Below are 16,644 nucleotides of genomic sequence, written 5' to 3' on the forward strand. Positions count from 1 at the left end.
CACTCATCCTCTCAGGATCCAATTCGTAACCCGTTCAGCCTTTTTAATCATTCCAAAAATAAAACGCAGTGACGGGACTCTGCGGTCAAAAAGAGATGAACAGCACAAAAGGGAAGAGGAAAAATGACTCCTTAGAAGCTTTCACCTTCAACCACTGTAACCCTCAAAATCTTTGCGGTTGCTTAAAAAAACTATACTGTGTAAAAGGAACTGGGGTAGGGAGAACAGATGGAGAGGGAAGTGCTTAAGCAGCTTCACTCAACTTCTACCATGCCGCTGGTTTTCAATTAGAAGCAAGGTAGCAACCAGGAAACGCATCTGTTTGGCCCTGAGTCAAACTTAGTGCAGCCTGCTTCTCAACGATCTGGAAAACCCAGAAGCTCATTCAGCAACACTGCATGAATCCTGGAACTTCAGAGATACTTTATGGATGGGAGACATAGAAACAAAAGAATGGATAGAATCAGCCCATTCTAAGCCTCAAAATTTCCCATTAAACACAGCTAGCAAGAAACAGGCTCCTTTATTCCATAGTGGTTTAAAAGAAAAAAGGGGGAAAAAATCAGCAGACTGGCACACTGCATTCCTAGGAATTCTTAAAGCTGTTGGTCAACTCAAGTGCTTTACCTCGGCAAGTACAGTTTTCATCCAGACCGGAAATAGCTTGTTGCTGAGAACCTCTGCTTTGCCATGTCCGCATACAGACAATCCATGAACGAGGCTCCCCAAGGCTAAGGCAAATCCTGGTGTCTGCCGCAGAACAAGACATAAAGCAGGCAGCATGTTAGGAAGTCAGTTTGTTTTGCATTGTTTCAAAAGTGAGAGAAAAAGAGTGAGCAAAGGGGCGGGGCAGAGAAATCCTTAATTTTTAAGAAGTATACCGTAGTGCTGTTGTGAGTTCTTTGAAACAAACAAAATCAAAACGCACTCAAGCACGGAAAATGAACTTGCCCTGTATAGTGTTGCACGCAGAGCAGCTCTTCATTCAAACCAGATAAAATGCTGCTTAAGATCAAGTGTAATTAAAAGGGGGGGGGGGAAAATCTTACCGTTAACAAACAAAAATATACCAGATTAAAAGACTGCAAAGCCAATAAAGGGTTCCGTTGTATGATAAACATCTTCCCCTTCCACTTTGAAGTGACCCTTTTCAGTTTACTAGTGTTCTTTATCTAATTGCATTAAAAATCAGCAGGGTAGATTGTGAGCAGAGAAACAGTTGGCACAATGACATCAAAGTGCTGAATAAGATGACCATGTTTTATGGAGCAGCCTTTTTCAATTGGTACCCTCCACATGCGTTGGGATTACACTCTTAAAATTTTCAATTAATTGGACATTGTAAGAGGAAGTTAGTCGACAGTGGCAAAAAATAAATAAAAATCAGGAGTTTGATATTTGCTGAATAAGAATTTTTATTAAAACTTATTATTATACTTTTCTGAACTGTAGCTCGCTTCATCTGTTGCAGAGGAAGGATTTAAATTAGGCAGAGGCAGGAGGAAGAGGGAAGGAAAAATGATTATACAGATGCAGTTTACTTGTAAAATAAATTACAATAGCTTATCAATTAACAATTGGAATGTGCTAATACATGTCAGTTTTGTGTCCATTAAGTCTTTTGCACCAATACTTTCTCCCATTTGTCCTAGGTAGAATTTAGAGGGGAGAGGCTGAGGCACCACACTAGAAACCGAGAGACCAGGAGTACAAACCATAGGTACAAACCCAGTTACTTTCTCACAAGTCTCGGAATTACGCAACAGCAAACCACTTCCAAAAATTCATGCAAATCAAACTGTAGGGACTTGTCCAGGCAGTCACCAGAAGTCCAAAACTGATGTGGCACCTATAAAAATTCAGGTAGGTATTGTGGGCAGATGATATAGCATATATCACAATGGAAGCAAAGTATATGAACATGCTTCTTTCTAATCTTATGTATGTTCTTGTTAGGTCTTGATAAGTGACAAATTTGACATCAGGATTCAAAACAAGGATAAAGTAATATCACAGCATTTCAATCTCCCAACAAATTTCATGACAAACCTCAGGGTGGCTGGTTTTGGAAAAGCGGGAGTTGCAAAGTTTTCAGGCCATCTCAGAAAGCCTTAACAAACAATACAGATTATTTACACATTACAATTGTTAGTAGACAAGGTACTTGAAATCTGTCTCACCTGTAACCTGCATCTGCATATTCTAACTACCTTTCTCTTTTCCAATTTAAAATCCTATCTCAGTCAGAGAACTGAAGAAGCTTCTTGGATAGAAGTGAAATGTTTTCAAGGAAAAAAAACCCCAAGAAAGTCCAATTGCCTTTTGGAAAAGCATCTTTGGGACAACCATGACCTGGATGATTAAAAATCTCCACAGACATACAGGACTAAGGTTTTCGGATGCCTCCATTTCAAGAAGCAGTTTGATTAGCTTTTCAGGTCATCCATGCGATTGTTGAAAATACTAGGGTGACATAAAATAGTACAGAAATATTTTGAAAGCATAACATTGATCTAAAAGCTTTATATGACCTGTTGATTCATTTCTGTTAATTTCTGCAGCTTGTCCATAACCTCTTCAGCCACTGTTGCCTCAACAATCCTAGTGCTGAATGCAGAAATACAGACACAGGCAATTGTGTAGGCAAGAATCTAGAAAATAGAAAAAGTTAAGAAATAATTAGAATGAATTCATTTTTTAAAAGTATGTTTTATGTACACACAGTCTGGGAAATATAAACATGCTGGAGAAACAGCAGATGAAAAGCAAGCACTGGAAAAGTAAACACCGTCCTCTTACTTCCTGTAAATTTCGGCTTTGGTCTTCTGCATCATCCAAGTATTTGCAAAGTTTACGCAGAGAAGTGGAGATGTGACCTTCAGAATCTGTCAAGTTGCTGTGACTCATCAGTGACAGAACGAGTCCTACCCCCAAGATACATCCAGTGCTAAATATAGGAAATTAGGAGGAGGGGGGGAAAGTGTTGAGACAGTCAGAATTCTAATTTAAACAGATATAGAGAATGCTTATTTTTTTTCATATTCCAGGATTCCTATTAGTGTCATTTGTAAGAAATCATGATGATGTCAAAATGATTACACCTGTGATGACATGATCACATGACTGGTATAATTACACACTTGTGTCATGCATACAAGTCATTGCATTTACAACATGACATGATCATTAATTTGTTTCTTGTTCACAAATGTCATACAAATATTAATGTGTATATGTTATATGGGGGATCAATGTCACAATTCCATTTTATATTCCATTTTACACATTAAAGTTACACCCAGCCACAGAACTTTATTTTTAAGTGAATGTTGAAACAAGCATATGCAATCATCATTCAGTTCACAGGATAGTTAACTGAAGAAACTGATATATCTGAAATAAAATTCATTACAACAGATCTGTCACTCCAAGTTGTGCCTGACATACATACATACATACATACATAATTTATTAAACTGGTATGTCACTCAATAGTGCTTCAAGCGTAATTGGTTTCACCAAAAAGTTCTGCAACTGAGGCAATGTGAAGAGATATGTAGGATAGCCTTTTCAGACAGGTTGTACTCATCAAATAGAGATACCTCGCTCCTACTCCACAGTGTGGAAGTCCCTGCTATTCAGTTCTTCTACTGGAGACAGTGAGAAACATCTGTAAATATATGATACTAGGCACATCATGCAGCACATGCTGTGACTCATGATGAATATCCCCCATGCAAGAACTATGTAAATTTGCAGATTATTCTCACTGGCTAGTGGGGTTTTTTTTTGTTTTAAATATTCAATTTTATTTTCCCATTTCTTACACAAACAAGTCAACAAATATATCGCCATACGTAAATACATACACGTAGGTTTGGGTGCTGCTCATCCATTTCCCCTTTCACTGTATCCACCCTCCTTCTCTTTCTTCCCTCTTCTCTACTTTCTTTCTCCCTTTCTCCTTTCTTTCCTACTTCCCTCTTCTTCCTCTCCTCTCCTCTTTCCCTCACCCCTCCCATTTCTCCCCACTTCTCCTCCTCTTTCCCTCCAACCTTCCTACTTCCTTCCCCCTCCTCTACTCTCTCTTCACTGGCTAGTGTTAAGTGCCACATAAAAAAAAAATTATATCAGTGATGGCCCTGGTATAATCATACCTTCATAGAACTGAAACATATTGATTCAGTTCATGAAATGGATATTTAAGAAAAAATTAATGCTGGTATAACAATTCCTCATTGTTGTGGCTTTAACCATTCAGTTGTGCCCGACTCTTGATGACTATCTAGGCAAGTGCTTTCTATGCTACCCCATCAAGCACAACTTCTTTCAGTGGTTGGATGTCCATTTTTGTAACAAATTTGATGTTATCAATCCAGCGTGTTCTTTGCTTGCCCCTTCTTGGCGTTTCACTCCTAATACTTATGTTTAAACATTACTTTGCGAGGAATCCGCCACTAGATGGCAATGAAGTCTTATAAGTAGGTTGCAACTGCCCCCTATCAAAAAAAAAAAAAGCTACCTGTATGTGAAACTATTAAAAAAAATACCCATCTCAACAAGCTGGCCCCCGTAAACCTTTTCAATTAGATTACTTAGAAGCATTTATGATCAATACGTTCCAGGAACCATATATTCTTATGCTTCTAAACACAGAGAAGAACCGTTTTGAGACTGCCATCAAATCACAGAAATTCCTGAGTGATTTTCATCAATGCCCAGCTTCTTGTCCAAGATCAAAACCTTGTGTTAAAGAGTCAAGGGAATCTCTTGCCTGCAGTTGGGAAAGGGAGACAGGAATTCTACTTGTGTGAGTGAAGCTCATCTACAAGCAGATTTGATGCACAAAGGTTCTTGGTTTTTTTTTAAAATTGATCCTTTGACTGCAGCCATAACAAATGATCATGACTACAAACAGATTGAACTTGACACCTTAGTGACCGTTAAAAAAAACCCACAAACGAATCAAAACTTTGTAAAATGTTAAGAAAAATAAAGAAAGAAGGATCCTCTCCCCATGAGCTCGATCAAGATGGTGAAGGTTCCCATCACGAGTAAAATACAGAGAGAAAGGGAAGCACAAATGGAATGGTGGTGACAGTCAGATGCTTATTTTTAAATAGTTTGTTGCAAGTATAAACTGTCGGGTAGTCTCATTTTGAATACTCCCCTTTAGTTTCCCTCAGCTCAGAAACGGTGTTGTAGGTGTGGAGAAAGGGGCCGGTGGGGGGGGCGGAATCTAAACAGAAAACAAAATGCAGAAGCGCAAAAAAAAATAAATGAAGAAGGACAACAAAAACAAATCCTCAGAAAACCAACAGGTGGAATGATGGGACATTCTCGTTATGAAAACTGTACAGTTTTAGTTCAGAAAGGTGTATTTTCCTTCCTCTTAAAAAATACTAGATGGTAGTGGTTAAGCAGCAGCCTTGATTGATAATATATTTTATGGTAAGACGTCACACAAAAGGCAAATCCTTCTTTTCATAATACACAATTAAGTTATGGAGGTCGATGCCCCTGATTTAGGGAATTAAAGCATATTGAGGGAAAAAAATAGGGTTTCCAGTGGCTATCCAGAGCTGAATTTTAAGAGAGTTTTCCTCAGGGTTAGGGTTTTGGAGGAGTCCCTCCAAAATGAAAGGATCAAATTCTGAACTTCCTGAAAGACAGATGATGAAGGTGGAGAAAACATCATTTTCTCCGGCGTCAAATTTCATTCCGATCCTATCCCATCCACCCTTACAAGCACAAGCTCTGCTATACCTTTTTCTTTCTCTACTTGGGCCTTAATTGCTATTTTGAATTCTATGCTCCCTCTGTAGTTCTCTAGAGTACATTGAATATATTAGTAATTACTCTTTCTTGCTGGATTATAGATTGTTCTGCCTTACAGTGCCCTTCCTCCTGTGAGCCTTTTATTTAATTCCCTGTGTGCTCTGTGCTCTATGGGCATTTTATTTCACACGCACACCATTATGAATAATATAGTGTGCATATTTGTAATGCTAATAAATAGTTATTTACTCTCAGTTCATTGTGAGGGCGGACTACACAATCCACATGGGAGAATTAAAGAAGGGAGAGATGTCAAAATCCTTGTCGGAGATGACCAGACGGAGCCCGAGGGAGGGGGTCAAATGCATCATCACTCTCAAGTCCCTTTGCGTCCTTTACAAGTTCAGCCCACCTTGCACTCCGTTGACTCTTATTTACCGCTAATTTGCTTTGGCCAGTAATAGCTCGGGTTTCGGAAAGAACATTAGCATATAATAAACCTATATTCATTTGAACTGCCTGAATTCCCGATTTCCTGTGCTTGACATTCCCTTAGCGTATTTTGTCTTCAGATTTAAACTTGTTTCTCTGTAGGATCAATTCTGTGAAAATTACATATTTAAGGAAGATCCACTTCTGCCTAAAATTTCCCCTTTGTAAAATCCTTGCATTTCTTTCTATGGGATTTTATAGACTAAATTTTAGCGGGGGGGGGGGGGAATTGCTGTGCCTACTTTTGTAGATATCCTAGACTGGCCAATGAGAGCCTCAATATTTAACTAATTTATAGAGCCGTCCATCTCATGAGCAAGTGACTCTGGGTGGTATAAAACAAAAGAAAAAATTATGATTCCAAAATTTAGTTCACATGTAGCTCTGAATCAAAGTGTCCAGAATCCGAAATGTTTCAATCAAATCGGACTGTTTTCCAAATAACTATTTCAGCATCTGAGGTGAACTGTGTGGTTGATACATGCCCTAATGTCGAACAATTAATTTCTATAAAAATATGAATTCCTTGTGTACATCCCTAGAAAAACTACATGCTCCAGGTGAGTACTGTGGAACAACCTGCCTCCAGAAGTGGTGAATGCTCCAACACTGAAAGTTTTAAAGAAGAGACTGGACGGCCATTTGTCTGAAATGGTATAGGGTTTACTGCTTGAGCAGGGGGTTGGACTAGATGACCTCCAAGTACCTTCCAATTGTATATTATTATTATTATTATTATTATTATTATTATTATTATTATTATTAATTATTATTATTATATTATTATTATTATTATTATTATTATTATTATTATTATTATTATTATTATTATTATTACATTTCTGAAATAGTTTTTAAATCTATATTTTAGAATGCGGTATTGAGATACCATCTCTTCAAATATTTTATGAGATAACAATATTTGCAGCCTAAAATATAATGACATGCGGTATCGGTAACAGCCAGATTTTTATTTATTTCATTTTGCCCCAAGCTATACCTAAAATAGGAGGCAAATGATCCTAACCTTTCATCTCCTTACCACTGCACTGTACCTCCATCTGCTCTTGGCTGGCAGGGGGGGAAGCTAATTTGGCTACAATTACCAAGCTTTTATCTTATGCTACATGGGCACTCAGACACGAAAGAGTGGGCATTGCAAAGCAATGTAGCTAATGCCTCTCTCTTTTACCATATGTGCCTTCTACCATGCCAGAAGACAGTCAAGCAATGCCAATTCCATTCTAAACTCGGCTCTCCTTAGATTATAGTGAGGGCAGCATCTACTCGGTGCCAAAGAAAAGTCTAAAATCTCTGCCAGTGAAACATGGAATCTGCATATATTTGCATACATTTGCACAGCTAGGTATTTCTTTTTTTGCTTCCAAGTGTCAGGTTCTCAAACAGCAAAAGAAAGTAAGAAGACTGAACACTTATTCTGCACGGCATAAAATAAGAGGGGGGGGGGGAAAGGAATGAATTGAAGGATGAAAATGGAAAAAAAAATGTTTTAACCTAGCTGAGGCCATTAGGTATTGAAGAAGGCTGACTCGTTAATGCTTACAATTTAAATGGGTTTTGAAAGTGTAAACCTGAAATCCACCTCTAAAATGGCCTTTTTTGCCTAAACATTGATTCTGACAATTGCCTTAATAGTCAGGATACACCCCAAGGCCCATATTATTTTAAATGTGTTTTTTTCCAGCATCACTTTCCCATACATTTTATAGTCTTTTCCCAATTTCCCAGCTATTTTGCTCAACACCTGGAGTTCTAGCCTGCTGCTTGGCAGACCTAAGTAAATTTCCTTTCATCCATACTTTACATCCAATCTCCAGCTGTTAAATTAACACAATAGCTCCTCCAGATAAAGGAGCAGGGTGAGACAGCTGCTCTTGCAGCTCAGACTGTATTATAAGCACATGTCTGTTCTAACAACAGGCTCCAGAGATGGTAGGCTCAACTCAACCTTACCCATGAAAGCTTCAAGAGTGCATTTTATTAATTAACCTGTAGAGGAATAGTCTCCTGTCAACATTGGCTGACTCCATGAGGCCATCGCTATCCTTCAATTCACCTTAAATGCTCCAAATCTTCAGTCTAGGTCTAGGATCTAAGCGACAGCTCACAGTTATCTTTATTATGGACTTTGCTTTTTCTGCTTAGTTTTTTTTCCATCCCGGCACATTCCTAAACTATACATTGATCTATTTATTAAACAGAGCCAGAGAACATAGGAATATATTTGTGGGCTGTATTTTAAATTCTAAATGTATTCCTTAAGTTAGGTTGCTACAAACAACTCTGCAGGAAATTACCATATAGATATCCTTCCATAGAATAAGAATAAGAATTTAAAAAAAATCAAATGCCTAAAAGCACTTTCCCATGTGTTCATAACAAAATAGATATTCTTTGGATCACATGGCATACATTTTTTCCTATACAAATTATACTCCAGTTTAGGGGGAAAAAAACCTGTAATGAATGAAGCAGTCCTACGGTTTTCTACATACTGCGTGGCATTTCTAAACTCTTCCACAGCTGTGGGAAGAAAACAATGAAATCCAATAAAACAAGACCGTGTCTTGTTTCAGCGGGCATGACTGTACATACCTGCCTTTTGGAGATGTTTTAAATCCCTATTGTATTTATAGCAAATATATATTACAAATGTAGCATGCCTCTCCCCTTTTTACCATGTAATAGCCAAGATTATTTCACTGCACTGGTACTATCCAAATATGTAATAGAAAACTGTATATTTTTTTTCTTCTTCGAACGACCCTGTAATCCCTTGCTTTGGAGTGGAGTTCGGGCGACTGAATGGAGCTGAGCGTTTACTGGCCAGATGCTCTTCCTGATGCCCACCCAGTGTTCACAGCAGACAATGACTCATTGTACCCAGAGAAGGAAATATTTGCCACTACCTAGGCTCAAAACTCACAGCCCCCTGATTGTGAGGTGAGAGCTCCATTTCTACCATGCTGTTCATAATTGAAAACTGTATAGAAAACAGTACAAATACAATACGAATCACAAACAATACAAATCACAATACTAAAAAAAGGAAAACGTATGGCACACATCAAAAACTACAATAAAATTAAATAATCTAAAAAGTCTAAGGCATTTTAAAAAATATATCTCTTTTGTTTATTTAAAAAATTTCCTCCTATGTTTTCCTTCTAGTTATGCCACATTTTTCCTATAGAGAGTTCAGGAATATGCATGTACATTGCCTAATTTTTTCTTCAAAAACATTTTAGAGTTAGGACAATAATATGTGGTTGGTACGAGACCAGCAAGGAGTCACAACTAAGCTTTGTGGTCCAATTTTAATTCTGTTAAGCCTGGGCCCAGATGATGTTGGTGAATTATTGAGAATCCTACTCCAGTTTGGGTTTACTGGGTGTTAATAGCTCAACATCTGGAGAATTACAATTCCTGCCCCTGATCTACGCACAACATTACCCTACACATCAAAATTCAAGCACTACAACAAATAAATAAACGTACATACTTGTACTCCAGACTCGTGTCGAAGCAGCAATCTTCTAATGCAGCCAGAGACTTCCTTAACAGGAGATTCATTTGCTTGTCGGCTACATCACTAGGGGAGTAAAAGTAGTAGTAATAATATATCCTAATGGTACATTTCCCTACATTTTAAGTCTTGTAAATTATTACAATGTTTCCTGATCTGATAACCAATTTGCTATTATTATTTATATATTCTTCTCCAGTCATAATACAAATTAACATTTTAGATACATGGGTGACAGAACCACACACACACACACACACAAACAGAGACTCCACACAACACACAATGTAATGGAATGTAGTAATGAGGTGGATTCCAAGGAGAGGGTGTGTGCATTCCAAAGGAATAAGAGGCAACTCAGTCCAGATCTTATGTGTGAGAGAAGGAGGATGAAGACAGACTCTCCCTAATCGCTCATAGAGTATATTGTAAATGCAGTCAGTGGAGTCCTCAGTCTGGCAAAACTTTGTCTCTAGGCATGAAACAATAAGGAACCCAACTTGGAAGAATCACCGGATGTCATTATTTTTGCGATACACTCCAAAAGCAGCATCCATAATCATATGAGAGCATGCCAATGGGAGGTGTTGCTAACTTCTCTTTCTTCTCTTTGATTTCTGACATACATCTCTCAAAAGACCAAAAGAGAGGGAAATTCCTTATCCCTTGACTCTATTCTTTATGCAACAGAAGCTTTGAAGGAAAAAGGGAAATGTAGGATTCATAATCAATTTTCCAGAAAACTTGCCTTTCTTTCCATCTTACTACATTGGGCACAATCATTTAACTTTAAATCTTGTATCCTGTATTCTTATTTTTATTGCCCTGTACACCACCCTGAGTCCTTCGGGAGAAGAGCGGTATATAAATCAAATAAATAAATAAATCTTTCCATCCTTCTGATTCCATTACTAAGTATTCTCAAGACTAATTTAGACTGCAGTGAGTGTGTGCAAATCTATTTCCTTTCAACTCTCATCACTTGTTCAGTACTATAGCCTAAATGATCTTGCAAGAGCAGGGCTAAATAGCTATATAAAATTGAATCCGTTTTATTCTCTTTCAGTTGTCAGATTCAAAAATAGCAACTTTCTTTAAAATGTAGGTTTCCTTTTTCTGATAAAACTATCAAAGCCTGCACTTTTGTACGGTATGTCTCTCAAAGAAAAAAAAACTCCTCTCTGACTTACGATAATAAGTCCCAAATAGGATGGATGGATGGAGGAAAGGGAGAGAGGGATGGAGGGAGATATAGCTGGGAAAATTATTATGAGTAGTTGCTTAGATTATACAATACTGAGTTGCCTTTTTTTATTAACAGTAGAGAGATAACTTTGCCCCCACGTACAATGCACTGATGTTATTTTGTCTATTTTGTCTTTAACTACTTTTGATTTTATTGCTCCTATACTGTATTTCCAAGCAGTTTTTTCAACAACCTTGGGGGGAAAATTATATAACTGTAACCTCTTGAAATATTAGTAATCACTTTTAAGCAGAATGACATGAGAGAGCAAGACATATTATTTCAAATATCAGTAGATAAATCTACTTTTGTATATTGAATATACAAGTAGAAAATGAAGTTACAATCCAATGGGGCAAACAAGCACTATGGAGATTTTTTTTAAAAAAAGTTTAGTCAGCCTTTTCTTCTCCAGATACAAAGTTTGATTATTACTATTTTTAATACAATGGCTGCTTCACATCCTTTCATTTTGAGATTGGAATAATTCAGAATTGTCTCTTGTTTTCTACTCAAAAGTAATACTGTTTTACATGATGCTCACTAAAACCTTCTTGGGATATGAATGTAAAGTCAGGAGTGAATCTGTTTTGTTACTGTTGCTCCTTATACAAAAGGTATCAAAATTATGCAGTGTTGAAATACTAAGAAAGCCCTATCCAATCCAGAGCTATTAAGATGTTGGACATTTTATATGAGTTCCACTCAGCAAGATAACAGTAATGCTGGCTAGGGAGGATGGGCTATAGCAAAACACATCTGGAGGATACTAGGTTGGGAAGAGCTTAGACTGCGGAATTAGGACTTTTGATTTTGCAGAAAAGTCCACACTGAAGGAGCTTTCTCACTGTAAACGTAGCCCACGCAGAGGCCTCAGACACCACTGCAATCTTGCAGAAAGGAAAAACAATCAGTTACATGGCAGTGAAATAATGGAAGATGGAAGAAAATGGCGGACCAAGAAAGTAATTCAAAAGGAAAGCATCCTGCAGAACGGCTTGGGAAACTGTGAAGTGCAGAAGGCTAAACATGTTGCTCTGCATAATCTGAATATCTAGCACTGGAGGAAGCAAAAGTTATTTGCACACCTGCTATAATGATGGCATTCCTACCTGACTTTCTCTTCGCACAAGCGTGAAATAAACATCCCCAATGCAAGGCTCATGTGGATTTGAACAGCCTGCGACTCATCTGCATTTGGTTTCCCAGGTAACATGGCAATCAGTAAATTCAGGACTTCCTCAACCCTTTCCTTGTAGGATACAATAAAAACGGGCACCAAGAGAGACAAAGAGGTTGCAGCGCAGGAACGAGCAATGGCACTTGCGGTATTTTCACCAGAGTAGGATTTCTAGGACACAAAAGAAAAGTCCGAAAGTTTCTTAGTTTGATCCTTTTTTCTGCATATAAAAGGATTCAGCACATTGCATGCCAAACTAGGAAAGCAAAAGAAAGATATAACAATGATTCCGACAGTGTGACTCTGCATACCTTTGCCTTTTATTTGGTAACAATATATATATAATCAGCCCGGGTTCAAATCTCAGATAAAGGGTATGACTAACTGATGAGAACATAAAGAGTTCGAAATGATCATCTTAGCCTCCCAAATTCTTTATTAGCAATTTGAATAATTTGCACAAATAATGAGCTGTCATAAGTTGACTAGTTCCTGTGGATAAGCCCTGAGCCGGGCCAAAACGGGAATGAAAGAGTTAATTAGCAAGGTCCATTCAAAAAGCCTTGACAAATACTTAAACATACATTTGCCTTGCCTTCCAGCTAATATAAGAGAGAAGGAACCCGTGGCTCAGGAGGTTAAAACACTGCCTGATATATAATCAGCCCGGGTTCGAATCTCAGATAAAGGGTATGACTAACTGATGAGAACATAAAGAGTTCGAAATGATCATCTTAGCCTCCCAAATTCTTTATTAGCAATTTGAATAATTTGCACAAATAATGAGCTGTCATAAGTTGACTAGTTCCTGTGGATAAGCCCTGAGCCGGGCCAAAACAGGAATGAAAGAGTTAATTAGCAAGGTCCATTCAAAAAGCCTTGACAAATACTTAAACATACATTTGCCTTGCCTTCCAGCTAATATAAGAGAGAAGGAACCCGTGGCTCAGGAGGTTAAAACACTGCCTGATATATAATCAGCCCGGGTTCGAATCTCAGATAAAGGGTATGACTAACTGATGAGAACATAAAGAGTTCGAAATGATCATCTTAGCCTCCCAAATTCTTTATTAGCAATTTGAATAATTTGCACAAATAATGAGCTGTCATAAGTTGACTAGTTCCTGTGGATAAGCCCTGAGCCGGGCCAAAACAGGAATGAAAGAGTTAATTAGCAAGGTCCATTCAAAAAGCCTTGACAAATACTTAAACATACATTTGCCTTGCCTTCCAGCTAATATAAGAGAGAAGGAACCCGTGGCTCAGGAGGTTAAAACACTGCCTGATATATAATCAGCCCGGGTTCGAATCTCAGATAAAGGGTATGACTAACTGATGAGAACATAAAGAGTTCGAAATGATCATCTTAGCCTCCCAAATTCTTTATTAGCAATTTGAATAATTTGCACAAATAATGAGCTGTCATAAGTTGACTAGTTCCTGTGGATAAGCCCTGAGCCGGGCCAAAACAGGAATGAAAGAGTTAATTAGCAAGGTCCATTCAAAAAGCCTTGACAAATACTTAAACATATATATATGTTGACAGACGAGTCCCAACCACCAAGAATGATAGACCCAAACTCATGATAACACCACATGACATCACCACCACACAACCATTCAAAAAGCAAATCCGAACCCACAATGATAACGAGGCACAACCACAAAACAGAAACCTAACTACAGCTGCAACATCAGCCACTTTAAACCCCTCCAAACCACACAATAAGCAAACTGACACCCACTATAAAAACATGGCACCACCACAAACACGAAGCCGAACAAAAGCAGCACAACTCACCAGCTCAGGTCTAAGGCTGGCAGCTGAGACCAGCCCATCCATTCAAAACACACTCCCACCCAATCAGAACACACTTACTCCCCCACCCAATCAGAGCACACCACCCACAGAACACACCCCCTCTGGCAGTTTAAAAAAGAGGAACAAACAGCCACATGCTTCTCCCAGAAGAAGGAAGCAGAAGCCACCAGCCTGATGATGACGGATGGGATTCCGTCGAAACGTCGCCCCTACACCTTTAGTTCTACGCGGGGAAAAACCCGAATAACCAAAGATGCATATATATATATATATATATATATATATATATATATATATATATATATATATATATATATATATATATATATATATATATATATATATATATTTAAGTATTTGTCAAGGCTTTTTGAATGGACCTTGCTAATTAACTCTTTCATTCCTGTTTTGGCCCGGCTCAGGGCTTATCCACAGGAACTAGTCAACTTATGACAGCTCATTATTTGTGCAAATTATTCAAATTGCTAATAAAGAATTTGGGAGGCTAAGATGATCATTTCGAACTCTTTATGTTCTCATCAGTTAGTTATATATATATATATATATATATATGTAAATTAAAATTATTAATTCATTGTATAACTTCACTGGAATTTCCTGAGCAGGCAGGAGGAGGAGGAGAAGGGAATCAACCTGTAAACCGCCCTGAGTCCTTCGGGAAAGGGCGGTATATAAATCTAAATTAAATAAATAAATAAATAAACCTCAATAAAAGCTCTATGTGAAAAAGAAAAGAATATGTAATGGTTGCAGAAACATCAAATACAAAATACAAGGGAACTAAACACTTTAATTATTAATACACATTTCAATGTATTTGTTTATTTTAAAGTGTATAAACACACCTAGGCTCACCTGTCAGTTTGTAGGCACTAACAGCAGTTTACGATGATCAAACATACACTCCCAAGAGGAAGAAATACCCTGAAATCTTAAAAACCCAGTAACTATGATTAAGTGCCTTACTTTCAATGGGATTTACTTTGAATACATATCTATAGGACTGATCATCAAACTACAAAATTATATCTTTCCCTTCGAGGCAACATTAACTGTGGCTAAATTACATTGAGAAGCACACTTTGCATAATGAGGAAAAAAAGAAAGCAACTGGAACAACAGAACAGTGTGAAGTCAAGTGACATTTATTTCAAAGCAGTAAAATCAGTCACATTTGTAAAAAAAAATTCAGAAGCCATACAGTTTATAGGTGGATTTATAAAAAATACAAGGGAAGTTAGAGGAAAAACAATCATGCTGAGCATTAGGTAATTATGCCTTGGAAATTATTTTAAGCACAGAAATCAGATAACTACCAAATGGACCTATTTGGGAACAACTAAAGTTTTTTTTCATTTCACTTAATTAACTGCATACAAAAAAAATAAAGTTATAGAAAGATAATAAAACAAAAGAACCTTAAGAATTTAGAAAGGATAACACGGTATATAGAGGAGGTATTCATGGACACATATGCATTCATAAATGTTCTATATAAGCATTTCAATGACTGCTGGCCATATTTCATTATAATCACCCATAACTAATTTAGGCTGATAAGTGATTCGTTTCTAAACTGCTAACATCAATTCTGCAGACTGCTCAGTAGTTGGGGCTGTATTTTATCTTCCCAGCGTTAGCTATAAGCAAGAGAATCAACTTTCTTTGTTCAGATGTTAATTTCCATGCAATACATAAATACTTCTAAAAATATGAATATCTGAGATTATTAAATCTTGTCTCAATGCTGAGTTAATACATGTAATATCTTCCTCTCCAAATGAAATGATTATAGGACACTATACAAACATATGTTTTAAATGAAGCATTACTCTCATTGTATTTCACTCAACATGATAGTTCACTCAATCCTTTTCTATATAATTGCAATAGAGTCTAGGAAGTCTAAAATAGTTTGTTGAGCAAGATGTAATCTACGATTTACTGAAGTTTTTGGCTTTGATGTTAACACAACTTCCCACTGTCATCCTAGAAAATATAAATTATTAATTTGTTATTCTACCTGACCATTAATATTTGCATATCAAATTTTATAAAGAATAATTGTAACTTGTTTTGTGACACCGCTGTAAGTTTGGTTTGCACTAGATTAGACATTTCTAAGATAGAAAATACTGCAGATCCCAGTTGAGGTGTCAACAAATATTGGATTTATAAATATTACCACTGATTTGTACTAATTAATACTTGACCTTTGACATAGAAAAAGATTCTTCATGTTTATATATTGAGCCTAATTTTAAATCCCACCTTCTACCCCAATTTTCAATAAAATAGTTTTTATATTATGAAATTTGGATTGCTCCATAGCATACATTTAGCATGAGAAAAAGGATAAAATATATAATTTCCTAGAAAGAATTATCTCAAATATCAAGTTGATATAGAGGAATTTGACATCAATTTTGATCCCAAGATAGTCCAACTAACCAAGTCATAATGTACAAATATTTCTAGAGTGGCCCAAGTAGACTTTCTATCAGAAGAATTCCTCCCAGATTTGATTCTAATCAAAGACATGCAAATGATTTAATTCA

At 37.1% G+C, this 16,644-nt stretch overlaps 1 protein-coding gene across 1 annotated transcript in view; it reads right to left on the reverse strand.

Moving 5' to 3' along the window:
- Positions 1–16,644, reverse strand: part of FOCAD (focadhesin) — a 157,370-nt gene that overhangs the window by 23,413 nt on the left and 117,313 nt on the right. Inside the window, exons 27-31 of the mRNA XM_083352870.1 lie at positions 12,176–12,414; positions 9,794–9,883; positions 2,800–2,947; positions 2,532–2,651; positions 628–750 (exon numbers count right to left, since the gene is read on the reverse strand). Coding sequence (XP_083208996.1) covers positions 628–750; positions 2,532–2,651; positions 2,800–2,947; positions 9,794–9,883; positions 12,176–12,414 — 720 coding nt within the window. The remainder of the gene's footprint in view (positions 1–627; positions 751–2,531; positions 2,652–2,799; positions 2,948–9,793; positions 9,884–12,175; positions 12,415–16,644) is intronic.

The sequence above is a fragment of the Vipera ursinii genome, assembly GCF_947247035.1.
Source record: "Vipera ursinii genome assembly, chromosome: 2".
In the NCBI taxonomy this organism is placed as follows: Eukaryota; Metazoa; Chordata; class Lepidosauria; order Squamata; family Viperidae; genus Vipera; species Vipera ursinii.